General features: G+C 57.3%; 1 protein-coding gene across 1 annotated transcript in view; it reads left to right on the top strand.

The window, feature by feature from the left end:
• The first annotated feature begins 5,323 nt into the window (after positions 1 to 5,323).
• Medag (mesenteric estrogen dependent adipogenesis) overlaps positions 5,324 to 14,019 on the top strand; it is a 12,679-nt gene continuing 3,983 nt past the window's right edge. The window contains 4 exon segments of the mRNA XM_060375907.1: positions 5,324 to 5,580; positions 5,583 to 5,725; positions 11,118 to 11,227; positions 12,821 to 12,933. Of these exon segments, the coding sequence (XP_060231890.1) occupies positions 5,440 to 5,580; positions 5,583 to 5,725; positions 11,118 to 11,227; positions 12,821 to 12,933 (507 nt within the window). The 5' untranslated portion in view covers positions 5,324 to 5,439.

Consider the following 14,019-nt stretch of genomic DNA (forward strand, 5'->3'; position numbering starts at 1 on the left):
TCTATCATCTATCTATCATCTATCTATCTATCATCTATCATCTATCTATCATCTATCTATCATCTATCATCTATCTATCATCTATCTATCATCTATCTATCATCTATCTATCATCTATCTATCATCTATCATCTATCTATCAGCTATCATCTATCTATCATCTATCTATCATCTATCTATCATCTATCTATCATCTATCTATCTATCATCTATCATCTATCTATCATCTATCTATCATCTATCATCTATCTATCATCTATCTATCATCTATCTATCATCTATCTATCATCTATCTATCATCTATCTATCATCTATCATCTATCATCTATCTATCATCTATCTATCATCTATCTATCATCTATCTATCATCTATCATCTATCTATCATCTATCTATCATCTATCTATCATCTATCTATCATCTATCTATCATCTATCTATCATCTATCATCTATCTATCATCTATCATCTATCTATCATCTATCATCTATCATCTATCTATCATCTATCTATCTATCTATCTATCATCTATCTATCATCTATCATCTATCTATCATCTATCTATCATCTATCATCTATCTATCATCTATCTATCATCTATCTATCATCTATCTATCATCTATCATCTATCTATCATCTATCTATCATCTATCATCTATCTATCATCTATCTATCATCTATCATCTATCATCTATCTATCATCTATCTATCATCTATCTATCATCTATCTATCATCTATCTATCATCTATCTATCATCTATCTATCATCTATCTATCATCTATCTATCATCTATCTATCATCTATCTATCATCTATCTAATCTCAGAGGGGAGAGAGAGGGACCTGGAAGAGACAGGAGGAGAGAGAGTGACCTGGATGGGGAGAGAGAGAGACCTAGAGGGGATGAGGGAGGAGTGAGAGAGAGGCCTGGAGGGGATGAAGGAGGACAGAGAGAGAGAGAGAGAGAGAGAGAGCTGGATGGGACAGAAGGGGGAGACAGAGAGACCTGGAGGGGATGAGGGAGGAGAGAGAGGGGTGAGGAGGGGATGGGGAGGAGAGAGAGGGGGAAGGAGGGGATGGGGAGGAGAGAGAGGGGTGAGGAGGGGATGGGAGGAGAGAGAGGGGGAAGGAGGGGATGGGGAGGGAGAGAGAGGGGTGAGGGAGGGGATGGGGAGGGAGAGAGAGGGGGAAGGAGGGGATGGGGAGGAGAGAGGGGGAAGGAGGGGATGGGGAGGGAGAGAGAGGGGTGAGGGAGGGGATGGGAGGAGAGAGAGGGGGAAGGAGGGGATGGGGAGGAGAGAGGGGGAAGGAGGGGATGGGGGAGGAGAGAGAGGGGTGAGGAGGGGATGGGGAGGAGAGAGAGGGGGAAGGAGGGGATGGGGGAGGAGAGAGAGGGGGAAGGAGGGGATGGGGAGGAGAGAGGGGGAAGGAGGGGATGGGGGAGGAGAGAGAGAGGGAAGGAGGGGATGGGGAGGAGAGAGAGGGGGAAGGAGGGGATGGGGAGGAGAGAGAGGGGGAAGGAGGGGATGGGGAGGAGAGAGGGGGAAGGAGGGGATGGGGGAGGAGAGAGAGGGGGAAGGAGGGGATGGGGAGGAGAGAGGGGGGAAGGAGGGGATGAGGGAGGAGAGAGGGGGAAGGAGGGGATGGGGGAGGAGAGAGAGGGGGAAGGAGGGGATGGGGAGGAGAGAGGGGGGAAGGAGGGGATGGGGAGGAGAGAGGGGGAAGGAGGGGATGGGGGAGGAGAGAGAGGGGTGAGGAGGGGATGGGGAGGAGAGAGAGGGGTGAGGAGGGGATGGGGAGGAGAGAGGGGGATGGGGAGGACTCAGAGGCCCTGCCGTCCTCCCCCCAGGAGGCAGGATGGACCTGGCCGAAGGGGCCAGGATGGACCAGAAGGGGCGGGAGTTCGCCCTCCTGGGCCACTACGACCCCTCCATGGTCTACTACCCCCCGAATGACCCCTGACCTCTGACCCCGGGGGACCCCTGACCCCGGAGTGACCCCGGGGAACCCCTGACCCCTGACCCCAGAGTGACCCCGGGATGACCTCCTGACCCTGGGGGACCCCTGATGACCTCCGGGTGACCCCTGACCCCCGTTGACCCCTGAGACGTGTCCCCCTGACCCTGGGGGACCCCTGAGACATGACCCCCTGACCCCTAACCCCCGGTGACCCCCGACCCCCAGGTGACCCCCGACCCCTTGATGACCCCCAGGTGACCCCCTGACCTCCAGGTGACCCCTGATCCCCAGTGACCCCAACCCCCGACCCCCAGGTGACCCCAGACCCCCACCCAAAGGTCCATAAAAACGCGGGAAGGAATTTCCCAAAATCGGCCAAAAAAATCGTCTGTTTTTTCTCTGTGTGAAAATTTCATTCATTTCATTTGTTCATTTTGTTTCCGGTGGGGGGAGGGGGGGAGGCGGGTCCACGGGTTCAAGGCCGGGATCCCCCCATCCGGTCTCAGACACACACAGACACGCACACACACACACACACAGACACACACACACAGACACAGACACACACACACAGACACACACACACAGACACAGACACACAGACACACACAGACACACACACACAGACACACACACACACACAGACACACACACACAGACACACACACGCGCACACACACACGCACGCACACAGACACACACAGACACACACACACACAGACACAGACACACACACACAGACACACACACACAGACACACACAGACACAGACACACACAGACACAGATACACACACACACACAGACACACACACACAGACACACACGCACGCACACAGACACACACAGACACACACACAGACACACACAGACACAGACACACACACACAGACACACACAGACACACACACACAGACACACACACACAGACACACACAGACACAGACACACACAGACACAGATACACACACACACACACAGACACACACACACAGACACAGACACACACAGACACAGACACACACAGACACACACACACACAGACACACACACAGACACACACACACACACACAGACACACACACACAGACAGACACACACAGACACACACACACACAGACACACACACACACACAGACACACACAGACACAGACATAGACACACACACACAGACAGACACACACACACACAGAGACATAGACACACACACACACACACGCCCACTGTGGGCGGAGCCATCCCCAGGGCTGTGGTCCTGATGCTGTGTCTAACTGATGCCCAGCATCTTCTCAGTGAGTGATGGATGGAGGCCACGCCCGCTGTGGGCGGGGCCAGGGGAGGGATGGAAAACCACGCCCTCTGCGGGCGGAGCCAGGGAGGGGATGGGAGTCCCCGCCCACTGTGGGCGGAGCCATCCCCAGGGCTGTGGTCCTGATGCTGTAACTAACTGATGCCTGTTCTCAGTGAGTGATGGGTGGAGGCCACGCCCGCTGTGGGCGGGGTCAGGAGCTGCTGGAAGACCACGCCCACGGTGGGCCGAGCCAGAGGGGGCTGCTGAGAGTCCCCGCCCACTGTGGGCGGAGCCATCCCCAGGGCTGTGGTCCTGATGCTGTAAACTAACTGATGCCTGTTCTCAGTGAGTGATGGGTGGAGGCCACGCCCGCTGTGGGCGGGGTCAGGAGCTGCTGGAAGACCACGCCCACGGTGGGCCGAGCCAGAGGGGGCTGCTGAGAGTCCCCGCCCACTGTGGGCGGAGCCATCCCCAGGGCTGTGGTCCTGATGCTGTAACTGATGCCTGTTCTCAGTGAGTGATGGGTGGAGGCCACGCCCGCTGTGGGCGGGGCCAGGAGCTGCTGGAAGGCCACGCCCACGGTGGGCTGAGCCAGAGGGGGCTGCTGAGAGTCCCCGCCCACTGTGGGCGGAGCCATCCCCAGGGCTGTGGTCCTGATGCTGTAACTAACTGATGCCTGTTCTCAGTGAGTGATGGGTGGAGGCCACGCCTGCTGTGGGCGGGGTCAGGAGCTGCTGGAAGGCCACGCCCACGGTGGGCGGAGCCAGGAAGCCCCGCCCCCTCCCGGGACGCTCTGCCCCGCGGTTGCCATGGCAACCCGGGGACACCCCCCTGCCCCCCGTGGCCCCTCCCGCTGCTGTGAACAGGAGAGAAGAGAAAGGAAAAGAAAGAAAAAAAGCCAAAACCGGATCCATCTCCCCGGAAACGACCGACGGGGACTTCCGGGAGGAGGAGGAGAGGGAGGACGGAGAGGAGGAGGAGAAGGAGCAGGAGGAGAAGGAGGAGAAGGAGGAGGAGGAGAAGGAGGAGGAGAAGGAGGAGGGGGAGGAGGAAGAGAAGGAGGAGGAGAAGGAGGAGGAGGAGGAGGAGGAGGAGGAGGAGGAGGAGAAGGAGGAGGAGAAGGAGGAGGAGAAGGAGGAGAGGAGGAGGAGAAGGAGGAGGGGAAGGAGGAGGAGAAGGAGGAGAGGGAGGAGGAGAAGGAGGAGAAGGAGGAGGAGAAGGAGGAGGAGAAGGAGGAGAGGGAGGAGGAGAAGGAGGAGGAGAAGGAGGAGGAGAAGGAAAAGGAGGAGGAGGAGGAGGAGAAGGAGGAGGAGGAGGGGGAGGAAGAGGAGGAGGAAGAGAAGGAGGAGGAGGGAGGAGGAGCAAGGGGGAGGAGGAGGATGGTGGTGGGTGGGGCAGAGCATGGTGGGTTGGACAGAGGGTGGCGGCAGTGGGAGGACCAGGCAGGGAGGGAGGACCCGGTGGGGAGGGAGGACCAGACGGGAGGAACAGGCAGTGAGGACCAGTAGGGAAGATCAGAAGGAAGGGAGGACTAGGCATGAGGGAGGATCAGGCAGGGAGGGAGGAGCAGGGAGGGAGGGAGGAGGAGGAGCAGGGAGGAAGGGAGGAGGAGGAGCAGGCAGGGAGGGAGGAGGAGGAGGAGCAGGGAGGGAGGGAGGAGGAGGAGCAGGCAGGGAGGGAGGAGGAGCAGAAAAGGAGGGAGGGAGGGAGGAGATGCAGGGAGGGAGAGAGGGAGGAGCAGGAGCAGGGAGGGAGGGAGGAGGAGTAGCCAGGGAGGAAGGAGGAGCATGGAGGGAGGGAGGGAGGGAGGAGCAGGCAGGGAGGAAGGAGGAGTAGGGAGGAGCAGGCATGGAGGAAGGAGGAGCAGGCAGGGAGGGAGGAGGAGCAGGCAGGGAGGGAGGGAGGGAGGACTGGGGAGGGAGGGAGGAGGCAGGGAGGGAAGGAGGAGAAGCAGGGAGGAGCAGGCAGGGAGTGAGGGAGGATCAGCCAGGCAGGGAGGAGCAGGGAGGGAGGCGGGAGGAGCCTCTGGCCCCCAGGGGGATGACTCACCCAGCCTTGGCCGGCACCTCCGGGGTCCCCGCCCCGTCCCGGGGAGCGGACGTGGCACTCGGGCCTGGAGCGAGCAAGCGAGGACACCGGACGCGGGCGCTGGGGAGGACTCCCGTCCCCCTCCTCCCCCTCCTCCCCAGCCATGGCGACCCCGGCCCGGCCCAGCCTCACCTCCATCTCGTCGGCGGAGCTGAGGGCCCTGTGGACGTGCGACTGCGAGCTCGGCCTCCTGCCCGCCCGCCAGCTCATGGAGCTGCTGCCGTCCTCCCTGCGGCTGGAGGGGAGGACCGCCTGGTGGTCCCCGCCGGGGGAGAGGACGGGGGCGCCTCCTCCTCCTCCTCCTCCTCCTCCGGGGGCTTCAACGTCTTCGCCGACGACCTGGTGCGGCTGGACGGACGCCTCCGCCGCCTCAGCGGACACCTCAGGAGGTGCGGGGTCTCCGTCCTCCCCTCCCTCCTCCTCCTCCTCCTCCCCTCCTCCTCCCTTCTCCCCCTCCTCCCCAACCCCTCTCAGGGAGCGAGACCCGACCCCAACCCTCAACCCTCCCCTCTCCTTCCTTCCTCTCTCTTCCCTTCCTTCTCTTTTCCTTCCTCCTTCTTCCCTTCCCGCTCCTCCCCTCCCCTTCCCTTCCTTTCCCTCTTCCTTCCCTTCCCTTTCCTTCCCCTCCCTTCCCTCTCCTTCCCTTCTTTTTCCTCTCCTTCCCTTCTTTTTCCTCTCCTTCCCTTCCTCTCCCTCCTTCCCTTCCTCCCCTTCCCTTCCTCTTCCTTCCCTTCCTCTCTCCTTCTCTTCCCTTCCTCTCTCTCTCCTTCTCTTCCCTTCCTCTCTCTCTCCTTCTCTTCCCTTCCTCTCTCTCTTCCCTTCCTCTCTCTCTCCTTCTCTTCCCTTCCTCTCTCTTCCCTTCCTCTCTCTCTTCTTCTCTTCCCTTCCTCTCTCTTCCCTTCCCCTCCTTTTCCTCCCTTTGCTTCCCATCCCTTTCCTTCCCTTCCTCTCCTTCCTTTTCCTTCCTTCTTCCTTTTCCCTCCCTCTCCTTCCCTTCCTCTCTCTTCCCTTCCTTCTCTTTTCCTTCCTCCTTCTTCCCTTCCCGCTCCTCCCCTCCCCTTCCCTTCCTTTCCCTCTTCCTTCCCTTCCCTTTCCTTCCCCTCCCTTCCCTCTCCTTCCCTTCTTTTTCCTCTCCTTCCCTTCCTCTCTCTTCCCTTCCTCTTCCTTCCCTTCCTCTCTCTTCCCTTCCTCTCTCTCCTTCCCTTCCTCTCTCCTTCTCTTCCCTTCCTCTCTCTCTCCTCTTCCCTTCCTCCCTCTTCCCTTCCTCTGTCTTCCCTTCCTCTCCCTCCTTCCCTTCCTGTCTTTCCTTCCTCTCTCTTCCCTTCCTCTCCATCCTTCCCTTCCTCTGTCTTTCCTTCCTCTCCCTCCTTCCCTTCCTGTCTTCCCTTCCTCTCTCTTCCCTTCCTCTCTCTCTCCTTCTCTTCCCTTCCTCTCTCTTCCCTTCCTCTCTCTTTCCTTCCTCTTCCTTCCCTTCCTCTCCCTTCCTTTCCCTTCCTTTTCCTCTCCTTCCCTTCCCTTTCCTCCCTTTCCCTTCCTCTCTCTTCCCTTCACTTCCCCTCCCTTCCCATTTCTCTTCTTCCTTTTCCTTCCCTCTCTTTCCCTCTCTTTCCCTTACCTCCCCCTCCGAACTTTCCCTTCCCTTTCCTCTTTCCCTCTCCTTCCCTTCTCTCCTTTCCTTTCTTTTCCTCTGCTTCCTCCCCTTCCCCTCCTCCCCTTCCCCTCCTTCCCTCTCCTTTCCTTCCTTTTCCTCTCCTTTCCTTCCCCTTCCCTTTTCTCTCCTTCCTTTTCCTTCCCTCTCCTTTCCTTCCCTTCCCCTCCTTCCCTTTCCTCTCCTTTTCCTCTCCTTCCCTTCCTTTTCCTCCCTTTCCTTCCTTTCCCCTCCCTTTTCTCCCCTTCCCCTCCCTTTCCTCTCCTCCTTCCTTCCTTCCTTCCCTCCTTCCCTTCCTTCCTTCCTTCCCTCCTTCCCTTCCTTCCTTCCTTCCCTCCTTCCCTTCCTTCCTTCCTTCCTTCCTTCCTTCCTTTCTTCCCTCCCTCCTTCCTTCCTTCCTTCCTTCCTTGCTTCCCTCCTTCCCTCCTTCCTTCGTTCCCTCCTTCCTTCCTTCCCTCCTTCCTTCCCTCCCTTCCTTCCTTCCTTCCTTCCTTCCTTCCTTCTTTCCTTCCTTCCTTCCTTCCCTCCCTCCCTACCTCCTTCCTTCCTTCCTTCCCTCCCTCCTTCCTTCCTTCCTTCCTTCCCTTCCCTCCTTCCTTCCTTCCCTTCCCTCCTTCCTTCCTTCCTTCCCTCCTCCCTCCCTCCCTCCCTTCCCTTTCTTCCTTCCTTCCTTCCTTCCTTCCTTCCTTCCCTCCCTCCCTCCCTTCCTTTCTTCCTTCCCTCCTTCCCTCCTTCCTTCCTTCCCTCCTTCCTTCCTTCCTTCCTTCCTTCCCTCCTTCCCTCCTTCCTTCCTTCCTTCCTTCCTTCCTAACCTCCTTCCTTCCTTCCATCCTTCCTTCCTCTTCCCTGTTCTTTCCCGGAAGCAGCTGAGCATGGGGGGGACCCTGGGGCCGGGCTGAGGGGGCGGGGAGGACGGGGTGCGGGGCGGCTGGTCCCCACCCAATCCTCCCCTCCACCCCCCCGCGGGATGGGCGGGGCGGGGGCTGCGGGTGAGCTCAGCGGCCGCCTGGGGGGGAGGTGGGTGGGGGATGGGGGGATGGGGGCGTCTTTCCGGGAAGCCAGGCCCAGCCCAGCTCTGGCCGAGGCTGAGGCCTGGGAAACAGCATTTCCCCTGGACAAATCCCCCTCTCCCTCTCACTCCCTCTTTCTTTCTCTGTCACTCTGTCTCTTTCCCTCTCTCTCCTCCTCTCTCCCTCTCTCTCTCCCTCTGTCTTTCTCCCTGCCCCTCTCCCTCTCTCTTTTCCTCTCCCTCCCTCTCACTCTCTCTCTCCCTGTCTCTCTCTCCCTCTCTCTCTCTGGGTCTCTCTCTCAGCATTTCCCCTGGAGCAACCTCTCTGTCTATTTCTCTCTCTCTCTCTCTCTCCCTCTCTCTCTGTCTTTCTCCCTCTCTCTCCCTCTCTGCCTTTTCCCTCTCTCTCTCTCCCTCTTTCTCTCTATCGCTCTGTCTTTCTCCTCCTCTCTCACTCTCTCCCTCTTTCTCTTTCCCTTTCTCCCTCTCTATCTTTCTCCCTCTCTTTCTCCCTCTCCACCTCTCTCCCTCACTTTCTCTGTCTTTTTCCCTCTCCCTCCCTCTCTCTCCCTTTCCCTCCCTCTCCCTCTCTTTCGCTATCTCTCCCTCTCTCTTTCCCTCTCTGTCTCTCCCTCTCTCTCCCTCCCTCTCTCTTTCTCCCTCTCTCTCTCCCTCTCCCTCTCTCCCTCTCTGTCTTTCTCCCTTTCCCTCCCTCTCCCTCTCTTTCGCTCTCTATCTCTCCCTCTCTCCCTCCTCTCTCCCTCTCTCTCTCTCTCTGCCTCTCCCTCTCTCTCCCTCTCCCTCCCTCTCTCTCTCTCTCTCGACCTCCCTCTCTCCCTCTCTCTTTTCTTCCTCTCTATCTCCCTTTCTCACTCTCTCTCTCTCCCTTTCTCCCTCTCTCCGCTCTCTCTCTCCCTCCCTCCCTCTCTCTCTCCCTCTCTTTCTCCCTCTCTCTCCCTCTCTCCCTTTCTTGATCTTTCTCTCCCTCTCTCTCCCTCTGTCTCTCCCTCTCTGTTTCTCTCTCCCTCCCTCTCTCTCCCTCTCTCTTTCTCCCCGTCTCCTTCCCTCTCTCCCTCTGTCTTTTTCCCTCTCTCTCCCTCTCTCTCTCTCCCTCTGTCTTTCTTCCTTTCCCTCTCTCTCCCTCTCTTTCACTCTCTATCTCTCCCTCCCTCTCTCTCCCCCCTCTCTCTCTGTCCCCCATCCCCCTCTACCCTCCCATTCCCACCACATCCTCCCGCCCCCATGTCCATGTCTCTCCTCCTCGTCACCCCAACCCCAATCTCCCTCCTCCCCATCCTCATCTCATCCTCATCTTCATCCTCATCCCCATCCTCAACTCCTTATCCTCATCCCCATCCTCATCTCCTCATCCTCATCCCCATCCTCATCTCCTCATCCTCATCCCCTCATCCTCATCTCCTCATTCTCATCCTCATCTCCTCATCCTCATCCCCATCCTCATCTCCTCATCCTCATGCTCATCTCCTCATCCCCATTTCCTCATCCTCATCCCCATCTCCTCATCCTCATCCTTATCCTCATCTCATCCTCATCTCCTCATCCTCATCCTCATCTCCTCATCCTCATCCCATCCTCATCCTCATCTCCTCATCCCCATCCTCATCTCCTCATCCTCATCTCCTCATCCTCATTTCCTCATCCTCATCTCCTCATCCTCATCCCCATCCTCATCCTCATCTCCTCATTCTCATCCTCATCTTCTCATCCTCATCTCCTCATCCTCATCATCCCTCATCCCCATCCTCATCTCCTCCTCCTCCTCCTCAACTCCTCATCCTCATCTCCTCATCCTCATCCTCATCTCCTCATCCTCATCTTCATCTCCTCATCCTCATCTCCACATCCTCATCTCCTCATCCTCATCCTCATCTCCTCATCCTCATCTTCATCTCCTCATCCTCATCTCCACATCCTCATCCTCATCCTCATCCTTCCTCATTCTCATCCTCATCCCCATCCTCATCTCCTCATCCCTATCCTCATCTCCTCATCCTCATCTTCATCTCCTCATCCTCATCTCCACATCCTCATCCTCATCTCCTCATCCTCATCCTTCCTCATTCTCATCCTCATCCCCATCCTCATCTCCTCATCCCTATCCTCATCTCCTCATCCTCATCCTCATCTCCTCATCCTCATCTCCTCCTCCTCCTCCTACTCATCTCCTCATCCTCATCCTCATCTCCTCATCCTCATCTCCTCCTCCTTATCTCCTCATCCTCATCTCCTCATCCTAATCCTCATCTCCTCATCCTCATCTCATCTCCTCATTCTCATCCTCATCTCCTCATCCTCATCTCCTCATCCTCATCCTCATCTCCTCCTCCTCCTCATCTCCATCCTCATCGCCTCATTCTCATCCTCCTCCTCCTCCTCATCTCCTCATCCTCATCTCCTCATCCTCATCTTTTCATCCTCATCCTCATCTCCTCATCCTCATCTCCTCATCCTCATTTTCTCATACTCATCTCCTCATCCTCATCTCCATCCTCATCCTCATCTCCTCATCCTCATCCCCATCCTCATCCCCATCCTCATCTCTTCACCCTCATCCTCATCCTCATCTTTTCATCCTCATCTCCTCATCCTCATCCTCATCTCCTCCTCCTCATCTCCTCCTCCTTATCTCCTCATCCTCATCTCCTCATCCTAATCCTCATCTCCTCATCCTCATCCTCATCTCCTCATCCTCATTCTCATCCCCCACCCCCACCCCCGTTCCTAAACTTCGTGTCACCAGGTTCCCTGTGATGATGATGATGATGATGATGGATGATGATGATGATGGATGATGATGGTGATGATGATGGATGGATGATGATGATGATGATGATGGATGGATGATGATGATGATGATGATGGTGATGATGATGATGGATGATGATGATGATGATGATGATGGATGATGATGATGGATGATGGATGGATGATGATGATGATGATGGATGATGATGATGATGATGGATGGATAATGATGATGGATGATGATGATGATGATGATGGATGATGGATGGATGATGGTGATGATGATGATGATGATGATGATGATGATGGATGGACCCCCAGGCCCCGGCTGACCGCGGTCACCTCTCCTTGGCCGTAGGTACGTGGAGCTGACCACCTACAGCGAGTACAGGGACTACCGGGAGACCCTCCTGAGCAAGCCCCTGCTGTTCTTCGTGAACCTGCGGACCAGGAAGGAGGCCTGCGGAGGTGGGTGCACGGACCATTTCCTGTCTGGACAGGAAATGAAGGGTCCGACCCTGTGGACCTGAGTTCCTCACTTCCTGGATGGGCAGGGAACCGTTAGAGGCTCGGCTTCCTGTCTGGACAGGAAATGAATGGCCTGACCCTCTGGACCTGAGCTCTTCACTTCCTGGAAGGGCAAGAAGTGATGTGGAAGGAAGCCTTTAGAGGCGCAGCTTCCTGTCTGGACAGGAAATGAAGGGACTGACCCTCTGGAACTCACCTCCTCTCTTCCTGGACAGGCAGGAAGTGACGAGGAAGGAAGCCTTTAGAGGCGCAGCTTCCTGTCTGGACAGGAAACGAAGGGTCCGACCCTGTGGACCTGAGTTCCTCACTTCCTGGATGGGCAGGGAACCGTTAGAGGCTCGGCTTCCTGTCTGGACAGGAAATGAATGGCCTGACCCTCTGGACCTGAGCTCTTCACTTCCTGGAAGGGCAAGAAGTGATGTGGAAGGAAGCCTTTAGAGGCGCAGCTTCCTGTCTGGACAGGAAATGAAGGGACTGACCCTCTGGACCTGAGCTCCTCACTTCCTGGATGGGCAGAGAACCGTTAGAGGCTCGGCTTCCTGTCTGGACAGGAAATGAAGAGCCTGACCCTCTTCCTCTTCCTCATCTTTCTCTTCTTCCTCCTCTTCTCTTCTTCCTCTTCCTCCTCTCCTTTTCGTCATCTTTCTCTTCTTCTACCTCTTCCTCTTCTTCCTTCTTCCTCATCTTCTTCCTCCTCCTCTTCTCTTATTCCTTTTCCCCTTTTTCTTCCTCTTCACCTTTCTCTTCTTCTGCCTCTTCCTTTTCTTCTTTTTCCTCTTCATCTTCCTTCTCTTCTCTTATTCTTCTTCATCCTCTTCTTTCTCTTCCTCTTCATCTTTTTCTTCTTCCTCTTCCTCTCTTCTTCCTCTTCCTCATCTTTTTCTTCCTCCTCTTCCTCTCCTCTTCTTCCTTCGTCCCCTTCTTCCTTCCTCCTCTTTTCGTCCTCCTCCTTCTTCCTTCTTTCCCTCCTTCCCCTTCTTTCCTCTTCCTCCTCCTCCTCTTTTTCTTCCTCTTCATCATTCTCTTCTTCCTCTCTTCTTCCTCTTCCTCATCTTTTTCTTCTTCTTCCTCTCTTTTTCCTCTTCCTCATCTTTCTCTTCATCCTCTTTTTCCTCTTTTTCTTCCTCTTCCTCTCCTCTTCTTCCCCCTCCTTCTTCCTTCTTCCCCTTCTTCCTCCTCTTCTCTTCTTCCTCTTCCTTCTCTTCTTTTTCTTCCTCTTTCTCTCTTCCTTCTCTTCCTTTTTCTTTCTCCTCCTCTCCTTCTTCCTTCTTCCCCTTCTTACTTCCTCCTCCTCCTCTTCCTCCTCCTCCTCTCGTCTTCTTTCTCCTCCTTCCTCCTCCTTTTCCTCCTCCTCCTTCCTCCTTCTGCTCCTCCTCCTCTCTTTTTCGTCTCCTCTTCCTCCTCTTCCTCTCTTCTTCCTCTCCTCCTTCCTCCTTTTCCCCTTCTTCCTCCTCTTCCTCTTTTTTTCTTCCCCTCCTCCTCCTCCCTCCTCCCCCTCCTCCCCCTCCTCCCCTCCTCTCCCTCCTCCCCCAGAGAGGACCTACGCCTTCCTGGCGAACACGCGCCACCCCCGGATAAGGCGGCAGCTGGAGCGGGGCCTGGACGGGGTCATCTCCTCCGTGATTGGCGAGAGCTACCGGCTGCAGGTGGGTGGGGCGTGGGGGGAGGGAGAGGGGAGGGAGGGGGATGAGGGAGGGGGCAAGAGAGGAGAGCGAGGGAGGGGCGAGGGAGGGGGAGATGGGGGGGTGATGGAGGGGCAAGGGAGGGGGTGAGGGAGGGGGTGGGGAGAGGGGTGAGGGCGAGGGGGTAAGGGAGATGGGAGGAAGTGGGAGGGGGCGAGGGAGGGGGAGGGAGGGGGACGAGGGAGGGGGAGATGGGGAGGGGAGGGAGGGAAAAGGGAGGGGGGAGGAGAGTGAGGGAGGGGGTGAGGGCGAGGGGGTAAGGGAGATGGGAGGAGGGGGAGGGGGCGAGGGAGGGGTGAGGGAGGAGAGGGGCGAGGGAGGGGAGAGGGGGCGAGGGAGGGGGCAGAGAGGAGAGCGAGGGAGGGGCGAGGGAGGGGGTGAGGGAGGGGGTGGGGAGATGGGTGAGGGCGAGGGGGTAAGGGAGACGGGAGGAAGTGGGAGGGGCGAGGGAGGGGGAGGGAGGGGGATGAGGGAGGGGGAGATGGGGAGGGGAGGGAGGGGCAAGGGAGGGGGAGGAGAGTGAGGGCGAGGGGGTAAGGGAGATGGGAGGAAGGGGGAGGGGGGCGAGGGAGGGGTGAGGGAGGAGAGGGGCGAGGGAGGGGGAGAGAGGGCGAGGGAGGGGGGAAAGGGAGGGGGTGAGGGTGGGGGTGGGGGCGAGGGAGGGGGGAGATGGGGGGGTGAGGGAGGGGACAAGGGAAAGGGTGAGGAAGGGGGAGGGGAGAGGGAGTGGGGTGAGGGCGAGGGGGTAAGGGAGATGGAGGAAGGGGGAGGGGCGAGGGAGGGGGTGGGGGAGAGGGAGGGGGAGAGGGAAGGGGGTGAGGGAGGGGGATGAGGGAGGGGGAGAGGGAGGGGAGAGGGAGGGGGAGATGGGGGGTGAGGGAGGGGCAAGGGAGGGGGTGAGGGAGGGGGGTGGGGAGAAGGGTGAGGGCAAGGGGGTAAGGGAGACGGGAGGAAGTGGGAGGGGGCGAGGGAGGGGGAGAGGGGGGTGAGGGAGAGAGGTGAGGGAGAGGGTGGGGGGTGAGGGAGGGGGAGAGGGAGGAGGGAGACGGG

This window comes from Meriones unguiculatus, assembly GCF_030254825.1.
Source record: "Meriones unguiculatus strain TT.TT164.6M chromosome 13 unlocalized genomic scaffold, Bangor_MerUng_6.1 Chr13_unordered_Contig_2907, whole genome shotgun sequence".
Lineage (NCBI taxonomy): Eukaryota > Metazoa > Chordata > Mammalia > Rodentia > Muridae > Meriones > Meriones unguiculatus.